This window comes from Leptinotarsa decemlineata, unplaced genomic scaffold, assembly GCF_025532065.1.
Source record: "Leptinotarsa decemlineata unplaced genomic scaffold, Ldec_3_MD MMD2_tig00000591_RagTag_RagTag, whole genome shotgun sequence".
Lineage (NCBI taxonomy): Eukaryota > Metazoa > Arthropoda > Insecta > Coleoptera > Chrysomelidae > Leptinotarsa > Leptinotarsa decemlineata.
Genome location: NW_027412552.1, coordinates 1,286,595 through 1,300,090, shown reverse-complemented (window position 1 = coordinate 1,300,090; position 13,496 = coordinate 1,286,595). Strand labels below are relative to the sequence as shown.

Here is a 13,496-nt window from a genome sequence, read left to right as displayed (position 1 = left end):
CCTAACACACTACCCTGGGGTATGCCACTCTCAATTATAAGTTCATCTGACAATTCTTTTCCAAATTTAGTTTTTCGTCTTCTGTTAAATAAGTAACTTTGAATCCAATCAAAAACAATCCCTGATATCCCTTAATACTTTAATTTTTTAAGTAGAATAATTAGAACAACAATTCAAATGTCTTTTTATGGTCGAGAAATGACTATGTACTGATTTCTATCAATTATATTTTTTTATTCGGTTATTAAAAATTGTTGAGACGTTTCTTCTGAGTGTCCAGCTCTAAAACCTGCTTGGTTGCCTAAAAACAATTCATTGGTATTAAAATACTGAATTAATTGGTTATATTCTGACAGTTCCAACACTTTTTCAAGAGTTGGTAGTATATTTAATGGCCTAAAATTTTCAATTTCAAATGAGTTAATTTTCGGTACAGAAACAACAGTGGAAGCCTTAAATTGATCAGGAAACACAACGTTTCTAAGTGATGTGTTAATTAAATTTAATATTGCGTATCCAGTACATCAAAACTTTTTTCAAGAAATTATTATTCAAAATTTCTGCTTTGTTAGTTTTGTCATGAGACAACAGTTCATTACTTGTTATAGGCGCAAATTCAGTGTAATTAGTTGATATAACAGGGTAGTCATGGGTCCATAGCTGCACATTTAGGAAAAACTGATGTTATTTTATTTACACTGTATATGAAAATGAATTAAAATTATTAGCAATGTCTAGTTGCTTATTTGAAATTACATTTTGATGATAAATTTCAAACTGAATACAGCTAACAACATGTTGTTTTGGCTTAACAAGTTTTTTAAGGCACTTCCACATTTCCTTACCATTACCTTATTGTTGTCAATAGTTTGTTCATAATATAATCCTTCTTTTTTGTTTAGTAAAACATCATATTGATTTCTAATGACCTTAATATCCTGGACTGTGTCCTTGCCATTTGGACAAATACAATTCGTTTTACGAAAAGAACGTGATAATTGATAAAAAAACATGGTTATGTATTTAATTTATCATTTTATTACAGAAAGAATACATCTCACAGTTGCAATTCAACATTTGACGTCAATACTTGCTTGGTGTATGTTCAGAAATAAGATAGGATCAACACAATATTCAAAACAAAATAAAATATAAAGTTTTTGGTTAGTTTCTTATGTAAATACGCCAGTCTCAAATTCAACATGGTTTATGTAGTTTGTCAAAAATTTAAAGAAAAGAAAAGATTAAAAAAAACAATTACCGTGGAAACTAACTCGTTGTATGATTTCTTTCCGTTCCTGGAATAAACATTGATAAATTTCACTGCACAAATTATAAGACTCCAACAAACATAAATTTCAAATAGACGTTTTTCTTTCCTAGGAACTTCCGTCATACTCTCCCATCGCTCTTAAGGCTATATTGGATATTTTTGGTAAAATTTAAAATAACCTCTAATACTACCAAACAGCTAGGAATTCGACAAAACGTGCAGCTCTACGAGGAGACATTTAATCCTCCAGAGTGACGTTTTTGAATAGATACGACATGGATTCCTTGTTGTGGATTCTTCTGATAGCTTCCGAGAGCAAAATTGATATATCGACGGTTTTGATTTTGTGGCACTGCATCTTCTGAAGTTCATGGGGAATTGTATTAGTCACAACAACCTGTATCGGCGGAACAGAATTGAAAATTAAATCTCAAAATGAGAAAGTTTGAAAGGACATTAAATAAGAACAAGTCCCAATCAAGAAATAAACTTGTTGAAGTAGAACATCCAAACTTGACTGTGGGTGAACATTATCAATGATGTCTGTCGACTTACCTCGTCAATAGGAGAATCTTCGATTAATCTAGGCGCATCTGATGAGAGCAGACCATGAGTAGCCATCACATAAATTTTGTATGCACCACGTTCCTTCAGAACTTCGGCAGCTGCCACAAAAGATTGGACATCATCAATTAGATCGTCCTGGAAAACGAAAATTGTAATAGGGATTGCTCCTGTTCGACAATAAACCTTTTTTTTTAAATCCAAATGGAACTACCGTTTACGAGACACTGTAACAATGTGTAACAATAATGTGATAATTGATCTTAAACACGTGAAATTTCAGTTCATAAATGTTGCTGGTATAAATGAGAAAAAAATTGAAATTTATTTCTGCCAAATCAATTTTTGTAGTAACAAGGCATAGCTTTAAAAAAATCACTTACCACCATAATTGCAATTCTTCCTCCGACATCACCTACGACGTTAATGGGTGGTTTCTCTTTGGCAATATGCACCGGTACCCCCACACCGGCATCCATTGTACGGGATCTAGGAATGGTTGGCGGGGAATATCGACCGTCGACTTCATCAGATTCTGACTCTTTTTGTTCACCATGAATGACAGCAATGCCCAGTCGAAGACGTTCCGCATATGAAGTGGCTTTGGCAGTAGCAGCAGGATTTCTTGCTACTATTACGGCATTTCGATAATCGGGGATCTGAAAAATTTGATGATACAACACAACAGGAATTATATGATGGAATCGGCCGATACTTGATGAAAATTCAAAACGTATTCAAGAAACACTTCAGTTTATTGAGAGTTCACAAGACCGTGTCCATTGGCAAACAAATTATTTATCTAAGTGACAGAATAAACGTGGTAAAAATCAAAGAATTTATATCCCATGAAACTTCTATCAGCTCAGGAGTACCGCAAGGGAGTCATTTAGGGCCATTCCTATTTAGTCTTTCTGAAATATTACCAACTATACTAAAACCAATAATGATTGAGAGTAGAAGTAAGCCCAGTTGACAGCAAACCGGGGGCGTGCTTATTAATTTTTGAGAGGGTTGAGAATGAAAGAAAAATTCTTAGTACAATTAGTTAAAATATTCATACACATTTTTTATTAATTTCATTGAAACTTTGCAATATCGTAATTTACCTAATCGTTGTAGTCATTAGGTGGGCCTTATATATATATATATATATATATATATATATATATATATATAACTTTTTTTCACTATTGGTGCAGCAATTGATAAGTGAACTCTTTATAACTATTCTCAAGCTTTCGAGTAACATAAACTCATCGTCAGGGGTACTAGAAAATACAAATTACAAATTTTTGATAATAGAATATAATATAAATGTAAATGTACAAATTTTCGTCTAATCTTCAACCTCAGATTCGTCACTGTTGCTACCGCTATCATCAAAGTGAATTATGATTGGTTCAATATTGTGTTCAATACGGTTGTCTACGTCCCACATTTTTTGCTCTTCTTTTAAAACATGCTGCATGCATTTCTTCCAGTCTTCTGCAGAAACAGTTCGAATAGCTTCTTGTAGGTGATGTTGCATGTCCACTAATTTAAATGTTCTGTTTTCTCGTGCCACATATCCTTTTACTTGCGCCCAGATTAATTCTATTGGGTTTAATTCGCAGTGGTATGGTGGTAACCTTAAAACTGCCATACTTTTTTAACGGTATGTCCTTGGTTAACCCATGTCTCGTCCATGAAGTACAATTTTTTTTGAGCTTCCGAAATTCGTCAATTTTTCTTATATAGTTTCTTCTCCATGCTATTATTTCTTGACGTTCAATGAGAATGCTTTTCCTGTCAACTTTTCCGTACGTAAATTTCATTTCGTGTACAAGTTTCCTTTGAGACCAATTCATGATCGCTAAGTGCCTCCAGAATTGTTTGTAGTGTGGGCAGCTCATTTCTGAAAAAGAAACGGTGAATAGTTCTGTGTATACTGGTTTTGGCTTCTTCATCAACTGTGATTTTTTTTCGTCCGCTGCTACTAGTTTTTGGAGTTTGTACGTCCCCATGAATTTCTGCTTCTCTTATTATTTTGTAAATCGATGATTTTGGTACACCGGTATAATCAGAGCACATATCAACTAATTTATCTTTTGTAATTGTGGAACTTAATGATGTAGAAATGTCCGGTTGGTTATTCGGAGATACACACGTAGAATTACAGCACATATGCAAAAAAGTCATCTTTTGGTGGCTGATGATCTCTTTCAAGACAGTGAAATACACGCAGTACAATTTGTTTTTCTCTTACTGACCGAGACTCTGACCGTTTTACCTTTTTCGACGTGGAAGGCCCGACCATGTCTCCCAATTTTTGAGTAGTTTGAGAACGGTGTAGAAATATAATTATGTAACGCTTAAACACTTATTAGCACTATTATTTTCACCAATTGCTATCACAACTCGTCGATTGCAGACTAACTTAACTGTAAAACGTACAATTCACGCTGTATAATTCACAAACCAATGATATGCTCATGGCTGCAAGTATATTAGTGAGGACTGCAACGATGAGATGGAAGTTACGGTAAAGTGACAAAGACAGAAATATCGTTGCGTACAGCGTTGCCACTAGTTGTAATAAATATCTAACACTATACAGAAAATAATGAATTTTAACTGATCAGTAATCAGGAAATGTATAAGTATTACTCATTACAAGCTCATTACTGACTTTTTTCATAAATAATACCTTTTAATCATACTAGTATTGTGTATTATTAATTTGCCACAACCTACAACTCTACTGCTTACTATATTTTGATTCTGCTATAAACTGGTAACGTAAAATTTAGATATGACAACGCGCTTTACTCTCAATCATTATTGGTTTTACTATACATCAGTGGTGAACATGTTTAAAGCTGATGTATAGTGAAACAAGTTTTGCCATTTTGTGAACTGTCTAGTGTTGCTTGAATAAAAAATTATTTATTTGAAAATTTACTAACACTTTCTTGAATGTATTGCAGAAGGAAAGGACTAGCTCTCAAATTATCGACAGGACAATCGAAAAACCCTTGAATTTCTTTCTGATGCAAATCCATGGTGATGATGTGAGTTAATCCTGAGTTGCACATCATTTGAGCTAGTAACTTTGTTACAATACTTCCTCTTTTACGCATTTTACACTGCTTGCTGTACGGCAGATACGGAATAACACCTACAATAGACTTAGCGGAAGAAGTTTTGCATGCGTAAGCCATTATTAATAGTTCCATTATGTTATTATTGACATCCCTAGAAAATAAGGAGGATTATACAGCAAAACAATCTACCCACTAAAAAATTATTCTGATAATGCTGAGCACAAAAAACATCCTTGAAGATAAGAAGATAAGAGAAGCCACTTTTACTTGACAGTAAAAAATGGAAATCTGTATTCAGGCCATCTGATTGTTAATAAAATAATCTTACTTCGTTCCCGTTTGTATAATGTAAACTTCTTTACCCCGAATGGAGTCACCAATTTGAACCATTGATTCACGATTCGACTTGTGGTAAACTGCACATCCACTGGATTTCACTCCCAGTCTTCGATGTATCAAATTTGATAGCTCCGGGTGCGAATTCCCAGATAAAAGGACAATGTCCGTTGTTTTTGGAGCATCCATTTCACTCAATTAAGCAAATCTGAAATTTAGAATATTTTTTTAGTCTAAAACAATTGGACCGATACAAACGATTCGTTATATTCCTTTCAATAGACGAAACGTATATAGAATAATTGATAATTAAATGAGAAAATATTTGTTTATCACACTTTTACCTTGAAAATTAAAACACTTCCTTTTTTATAACAACCTCGCAACATAACCTCCAACACAAGAAGAAGAAGATAATGTATTCTCTGCCAAGATGCATAGAAACCCTGGTGGTTTACCGATTTGCTTTCGTTTTTGTCAAAAAAAAATTAATAGATGGTGCATAAATCAAGATCTATCGGACGTATTTTCTTCAGATCTTTAATTCATGGACCATATTCAAAAAATCTTTCATCTGATATCGATTCATTCACAAATTTGAACAACATTAAAAATTGTAGAGCCAGCTTGATATTGTTAAGCTACGTCACTTGGGTTGTACATATACAATGGTTGTACTCAGCAACTCTGAGAATGAAATGCGGAAATTACCTGGACCTCTTTATTATTCATTTATTAAAAATGCCACAAGTCGAGAGCTTCTGACACTATATTTAACATGGGGAAATTACGGTTCAAATATTTACACCAGGATATTTTATGCATCTTGGTCAGTGGTCCAAAACCCAAATCTTTCGATGGAAAATGCCACTGTACATAATCATAATACCACAAATGGAGAGTTATTGCGAATTCCTCAACATCGCATGACACTTTTAAATCTCCACACTATGACGGGAGATTTAAAAGTGTCATACGGGATCCTGTATTTCAATAAGTTACCGGATGAATTTCAAAAGGTTAAAAATTATTTAAAATTTCACAATGATGTTTGAAACCTGCTAAAAAAAATGTTACTATAACCGGGACTTCCTAAATGACGATATCTCAAACAACTCTAATACTACTCAATATCTGATTTCTAATTTCAAATTATATATATTGCTTGCTGATTTTTTTCGTGTTTTTCATGGGATGATAATCATTTTAGGACTGTATATATTTATATGTTTATATTATCTCTATGTTTTTAAACTTTATTTCATTGTTGTGAGTATAATCATATATTCATATGTGTTTGACTATGTTCACTTAATTCAATGCTCATTCGACAAATTTTCATGGTTTTGTTTTGAATTCCATATTTATTTTGATTCACCGCATATACCAAGTGTATCACGGTTGAAATATAATCTTATTAGGTATAGGTATACGAAAAATTTTAAAACATAAAATGAATCCCATGTGCAACTATCACAAGTTATTTAGAACTTACAATTACAAGAAAAAGTCCTAAAAGTGGATTCGGTATAGCAAGCGGACGATTACATTAAAAAAAGCACTTATTTTGAATTCCTTCTGCAAGTGACCCCAAACTTATGATATATTGATTTATATGTATTATATATGTAGTTACAAGAAAGATGCATAAAAACCATGGTGTTTAAATAAATTCGCTTTTGTTTCGTCAAAAACTCTCAACGCGATATTGACCCAACTTTGTTCTTATGTTGACAGGTGGAGGAAGAATCAAAATGTCGTTAGTATTTTATTTAGTTCTTTAATTTTTGGACCATAATGTAAAAAATATTTAACTTGATAAGTGTAAATGTAAATAACATTGGAAATTGTAGTACCAATTTGACATTGTCAAGCGGTGTCACTTTAAAGTGTACTCGTCACCTCTGTCAATGGGATGCTGAAACTTATAGGATCTCCATTTTATTTCTTTATCAAGAGTGTCGTAGGTCAAATATATTTTGCCAAACTATTTCATATTGGGAAAGGATCCAAATGATCACACTAGGGATATTTCTTAACGTTTTCCGTTGTTGAAAACAGTACACATTCACTGTATATCTATCTTTTATCAACGTATAGCCAGATAAAGGATAGAAATACACAAAATATGTACTTGTTTTACTAACGGAATGGACACAGGACAAACAATGACGTGTAAAGAGAAATGACATTTTTTTTGAATGACATTTTTCCAGTTTAAAAGTCACTTAAAAAATTTCCGTGATGACCTTTCTCACCTCTAAGTGCACCGGCAACAAATTCTTTTGATTCAATTTTATATTAGTACTAGAACGTACAAATTCCAGTAAGATGTCTGAAAAAAATATTCCAAATGCGCTCAAATTCCTTTTTGGTGGATCAGCAGGGTACTTATGCCTATAATTCAATTTCTACTAAAATGAAAATGGTCTTCTTTCCAGAATGGGGGCCACCTTATTTGTCCAACCCCTGGATTTAGTCAAGAACAGAATGCAGCTCAGTGGAGTTGGTGGAAAGCCTAAAGAATATAAAACATCTTTACATGCTTTTCGAGGCATCATCGAAAAAGAAGGCTTTTTCGCTTTGTACAACGGTATATCAGCGGGACTCTTGAGGCAAGCAACATACACAACCACGAGACTAGGTATTTGGGTAAAACACTTGACCTTTTCATAATTATTGCTCAGAACTTTTCTAATTCATTCTCAAATACAGAAAGAAAAACAAAAATCCTTATTGACAAATAGTATTTTATGTTGAATAGTTGAAAAAAACATAAGAAAACACATCAATAATGAAAAATAAACATAAATGATTTTAAACGAGATGTACATGAATATACTGATCAGTTATTTGATGAATTGAAAAATAAATTCCAGTACCTGCGCTGAATCTCTCAAAAATATGATCAGAAGTCCTCCCAAATTGAGTTATTTTTTGTGAATGATATATCTACTTTTGTTTATTTGTTTTATTATCTATTATTCTCAATAATATTTTAATATTCATTTTAAGTTCAATACTTGAGATAAGATATAAAGATAAGCTTTATTTGAATACTTCACATTGAAGAATGTTTATTGTAACATAACAAATGACCGGAATATTCAAAAACGTACATATGGATGATATAAATATATCGGAAACCGGAGTGGGTATATTCCTAATTTGAAACATTTCGTATGTAATCATTGACCAAGTAAAAACAGTGACTCAATGTTTCATGAATTTCATGATATATAATTTATTCAAATCATCAGGTAGATTATCACACAAGTTTTGATCTAACGAAAGAAGAGGCCAACCAAGTTGTCATCTTTAGGAAATGAAGAAAACGGTTTGCAAATGTGGAATTGGTCTTCACATTGAAGAAACTACTCCTATGTTCTTTTATTCTTTTGGAAAAGGTTCCCTTTGTTTGGCCAATATAAATTTAATGCGAGAACCACAAGTCAAGTTATGTAATCCTGATCTATTCGACACTGAAGTCTTGTCTTTATTGTTTTTGATGAATTTGCGTAATTTATCTAGGTATATACACATGGCTTTTCGACATGATGAAAACCGACGGGAAGCCTCCCAGTTTTGGAGTAAAGGCCGCCCTTGGTATGGTCTCCGGAATATGTGGTGCTTTTGTTGGAACTCCAGCAGAGGTGGCTCTGATACGAATGACCGCGGACGGTCGTTTGCCCCCGAATGAAAGGCGAAATTATAAAAGTGTTATCGATGCTCTGATGAGAATTTATAGAGAAGAGGGCCTTCTCACTTTATGGAGGGGGGCTATACCTACGATGGGTCGTGCTATGGTTGTTAACGCTGCTCAGCTGGCCAGCTATTCCCAAGCGAAGCAGTTGATTGTGGAAAAGTTCAAAATCGAAGAAGGTGTGTTGCTACACTTCATAGCGTCTATGATATCTGGTCTCATTACCACTGCCGCTTCGATGCCTGTTGACATTGCCAAAACTAGGTGAGTAGGGACTATCTTGTTGTGGCTGATCAACCGTATCATATAAGGATTTCGTTTGGAGTACACATATTTTTTCTAAGTTGGCTACCACGTGTATCAATAATTGTTATGTGTAGTTGATATTTACATTTTTCATTCATAAGTTTTGTTGTTCAAAAGTTGTTGTTTAGTTGGAGTAATATCTCGAACAATTAACAAATAAACGACACTTATGATGAATACGCAGAATAGCCAACTCTGATGAATCCTTATAGTCATTATTTCCAAATCTTGAATATATTGATTTTCGTGCATTTCAAACCTTTGTCCTCCAAATATATCATAATCATATATTCCTGTAAATGCTCTAAAATCAAACTATGTGTTCCCATTGTGGATATATTTCAATTATGCAACAGTTTTGCAATAGATGATTCTCGAAGAACGCTCTTGAATAACCCATTTAATTTTTTTTTATATAAATTCGTATCAAATATTTTTATAGGAGACCATGATCGTTGATGTTTTTTGGGTTTTTAACCTTCCATAATCTGAAGAGTGAATAAGTCTACTCGAGTATAGTAAAGGGCAAACTGAAAGTTGACCCCAAAAAGTTACTGCGTAATATAAACCACTGAAATGTCCAGTCAGTCAGTAACTTGTTGCTTTTTATAAATTTCAACTATAAATGAAATACATGATTAGAAACATGAAATTTTTGAACTAAACTTTCTCAAAATGGCTGACGTTTTGGGGAAAAGTCCCTCTCCGTTCTCAAAAATCCATTAAATCATTGGTAACAATGCCAATTTAATTGAAACGACTACCATTTGAATCGTTTCGGTTTTTCCAATGTAACACAAGTCGATTAATTTCATAAGCATAGAAATTTCGTGCTGGAGATTCAATGAAGTCGAGGAAGGCCATTTTTGCCTGGTCCCGATTGGCGAAGGTTATAAAATTCTGTATCAATCAGTATATACTACGACACAGTAGAATGAATATTTATTGAGATATGAAGCTACAAAAACACATGACATTTAAACAGACAAACCTTTTTAAACAACCTAATAGCATGACATTTGAACAGTTTGATGTTTGGTAAAAATGTTTTATGTTCTGCATAATAGTGGTTTTTTGGAATAGAAAAAAAAAAGTTTCTTGTAAATAAAAATGATTTTAATCTATGAAAGAAAATGAGGGCTTGATACAACAAGAATTTGTGAATAGGCAACCTTTTTAATGAACTGAACTTATCCATTATTAGGATTTTGAAACAAGATGAAATTACAAGATTTTGTACTTTCTGAAGTCTGTAAATTTCATTTTGATATAGCAAGAATAGTGTTGTAGAGCAATAGTTGAAGTGAGATAAATCATAGTTTTTGATAATTTTGTTAAATAACCTGAATATTTCTATAAGCTCCCATTTCTGGCAATTACGTTTTGATGACATAATTTACCTGCTCTTTGTACTTCAACCTCCGATCTACAATAATTATTGTTCAATTATCTCATTATTAATTTTTACTTAGGACTGACTTTGCATAAACCTTTTGTTCGTGCATGAATATCTATTTTTATAGTTATTTTCAATGGATTTACACAACATAATCTGAATATATTTTCCAGTACCTCATTGATTACCTTGACAACATATTCATAGTCTGAGAAATACATAAGTATCAACTCATCAATATTATCTTTTCCATATTTCTGAGGTATGAAATATATGCCTTTCATGAAAATATTATAATAAAGTTAATTATTTGTACTTCATCTCAACTCCCTACTGTACATGTTCAAAGTTCTACTTAATTCGTAAGTAAATTAATGTAATGATCTGATATGTGTAGAATCTTGTAGGGTTGCCCGTGAAATGATAAAAATGTAGTTGAGCTGTTTGTGCATAAAGATGTTGATTCACTTTCTCATGGTTTTGAGGTTTTGAAGACTGAAGAAGTTTTTGCCCCTAATACAATTGCCAAAATTTTATTTAATGTGTTTTAAATTGAGTTACCACCTTTATAAATTGATAGCTCCAATCTAAAAAATATGTAACAGAAATAATAGAGGTCCATTGACACTTTCTTCTTTTTTTAGTGTTACACTTTGATCATTTCTGATCTCTCCTGAGAGCACTTTGTTCAGTCTCAGCCTTTGTCTCCTTTTGAATATTCCTCGTCCATACGCGACATCTACCGGATATATTGAAACTAAGCCAGATGGTAAAACAAAGTGCTGTCTGCTGTTCTCACATTGTTGTGGCATCTAGTGCTTCCCGTGAGTGAAAGTATTTTATTTTACCTATTCATAAGTTTTTCGTGTCTATAATAAAAGCACTAAAACATTACTATCACAAATTCATAAATAAATGACTCAGAACACAAAAATCTCCAAAACAATAAACATAACCTATGTTTGACATTCAGTTATTCCAATCAGCTGTTGGCTGAGTAGCACCATCATTGGTAGCAATTATTTTCTGTAGTTAAGGTAATCACTGGGCGTGAAGTCACTTTCGCATATACGAGGTCTATTGAAAAAATAAAGTGAATGATGTAATGTGTATGAGTGATGTAAATGCCAGGACTTTTTTAGTTGTTGGTCTCTCTTCAATGGCCAGTCCATATTATTACGTCACTAAACCAGCAATATAATGTATTTGACCCTGCCAATCAATAACTTTTTTCATTCCAGGATACAGAATATGAAAACCATAAACGGTAAGCCCGAGTACAGTGGTCCAATGGATGTATTGGTAAAAGTAGTCAAGAATGAAGGACCATTCGCCTTATGGAAAGGATTCTTTCCGTACTATTTCCGTCTTGGGCCTCACACTGTCCTCACCTTCATTTTCCTAGAACAAATGAATTCCTTCTACTACAAAAACGTGCTGGGCCAAAGCGGAAGAGGGGCACTTTGAATAGTAGGACAATCCAGTAAATAGTCACAAACCTAGATCAAAAACGACTTCATGGTGGTTATTTCTCAGGTTCACTCTGAAAGAACGCATTTATACAAAACATTTAAGTCTTTTTGTCCTGTGTAATTGTCCGATTTTACCCTGGGAAATTGATCATTGTGAAATATATTTTATTAACTATATACATGAAATATCGAAGAAGGAATAATGATGTCGGTGTCTTCTTGTTTTTTGGTTGTAGCTTTTTTTATGCCAAACATTCAATTTTTTCAATAATTGTATGATGTACAAAAATGTGTTATTGTTGTTATGTCTTAATTTTTATTGTCAGAAAATCACGATAAAATCAATTTTATTTACAAGAGTTATACTGTGATATTGACAGGTTTATTAATAAAAGTATGGCCAGAAAAAGTATTTTTGTTTGTAATGATCTGAGTTCAACAAATTTGGTATCTTCTTACATAACACTGAAGATTCAGGTGAGTAAATACGAAAACTCCGGCCTGGTTACCAGCTTGAATTGGAGAATTTTGTACAAAAATTCCATTATCTTCTTGAAAAAAAGTCATAGGTAGCGCATTAAAAGGAGGTTTATTTTTATGTTCATATTGATAACAATTTAAATCACCTTCATGTAAAAATACATCAATTTAGTACATAATTTTTTATGAATTTTAAATTTCCGCAACAACGGTTATACTGACTAGCACAGAATACCTCGTCTGTGATGGTAGTATAGATAATAGAATCACAGAACTATTTATAGGTTTTAGTTCTGTGGTAGAAGTGTAAGGAAAAATAACCTTGTACACCGTCCCTAAGTTACAAAAATAGCGTTTTCCATTGGTAAAACCAGTGTATATCTGTTCTTTATTTCTTAATACATTAATAAAGAAAAATAAATACACAGAATTTCTGTTTGACAATTGAAAAGACTGGAAGAGCTATCACTTCTGTGGATTACAATCAAAATAAATTGTATAAAGATATAACGCCATTCATTATCTGTTTAACAAAATCTGTTTAAAATTTGTTTTTCTCATCAACCAGCTGTCGTACCCCTACGAACATCAACCCTCAGAAGTCGAAACTTGTGCGACCTAAGGATTAACGAGGTCTTGCCTTTTAACGTGTGATTCCTAATCTAGACAAAGTATATTCCGGAAAATCGAAACACTTCATAGAAATATTTGAATACCGAGTTTTTGACAATCATATGAAATTATTACCAAAATTGCATAAATACTCAGTACTGATAAAGTGAAGTTTGTCATAGTTTAGACGTTCTACAGTGAAAGGTCATGTGGGTGAAGTCAGAAACCTCTGTAGATCTTTAAAACGTTGCACATGAGATCATTCAGG

General features: G+C 32.9%; 2 protein-coding genes across 4 annotated transcripts; one reads left to right on the top strand and one right to left on the bottom strand.

Moving 5' to 3' along the window:
- Positions 1-174: 174 nt before the first annotated feature.
- LOC111505052 (phosphoribosyl pyrophosphate synthase-associated protein 2) lies at positions 175-5,751 on the bottom strand. 3 transcript variants are annotated; one of them, XM_023159798.2, is made up of 6 exons: positions 5,604-5,751; positions 5,252-5,467; positions 4,786-5,074; positions 2,221-2,496; positions 1,829-1,975; positions 1,195-1,670 (listed from the first exon to the last, which is right to left on the bottom strand). In XM_023159798.2, exons 2-6 carry the CDS (start codon positions 5,446-5,448, stop codon positions 1,512-1,514), a joined length of 1,068 nt encoding a protein of 355 aa, XP_023015566.1. In that variant the 5' UTR covers positions 5,449-5,467; positions 5,604-5,751; the 3' UTR covers positions 1,195-1,511. The 3 variants fall into 3 exon arrangements, with proteins under 3 accessions (XP_074030632.1, XP_023015566.1, XP_023015565.1); XM_023159797.2 differs by having other exon boundaries at positions 5,518-5,666; XM_074174531.1 differs by lacking the exons at positions 1,195-1,670; positions 5,604-5,751 and adding an exon at positions 175-301 and having other exon boundaries at positions 5,252-5,597.
- Positions 5,752-7,451: 1,700 nt separating this feature from the next.
- On the top strand, positions 7,452-12,548 carry LOC111505053 (mitochondrial 2-oxoglutarate/malate carrier protein). The gene is made up of 4 exons (XM_023159800.2): positions 7,452-7,646; positions 7,701-7,903; positions 8,791-9,226; positions 11,906-12,548. The coding sequence occupies exons 1-4, from the start codon at positions 7,591-7,593 to the stop codon at positions 12,129-12,131; spliced, it is 921 nt and encodes a 306-aa protein (XP_023015568.1). The 5' UTR covers positions 7,452-7,590; the 3' UTR covers positions 12,132-12,548.
- The last annotated feature ends 948 nt before the right edge of the window (positions 12,549-13,496 follow it).

Excerpts from the sequence above, each read along its gene's own strand:
- LOC111505053 (XM_023159800.2), top strand. The coding sequence starts at position 7,591 with ATGTCTGAAAAAAATATTCCAAATGCGCTCAAATTCCTTTTTGGTGGA. Across the intron at positions 7,647-7,700 it reads CTTTTTGGTGGATCAGCAGG|AATGGGGGCCACCTTATTTG; the intron begins GTACTTATGCCT and ends TCTTCTTTCCAG. Across the intron at positions 9,227-11,905 it reads GTTGACATTGCCAAAACTAG|GATACAGAATATGAAAACCA; the intron begins GTGAGTAGGGAC and ends TTTTCATTCCAG.
- LOC111505052 (XM_023159798.2), bottom strand. The coding sequence starts at position 5,448 with ATGGATGCTCCAAAAACAACGGACATTGTCCTTTTATCTGGGAATTCG. Across the intron at positions 2,497-4,785 it reads TGCAATACATTCAAGAAAGT|ATCCCCGATTATCGAAATGC; the intron begins GTTAGTAAATTT and ends CAAATTTTTCAG. Across the intron at positions 1,976-2,220 it reads GAAGAATTGCAATTATGGTG|GACGATCTAATTGATGATGT; the intron begins GTAAGTGATTTT and ends TTCGTTTTCCAG.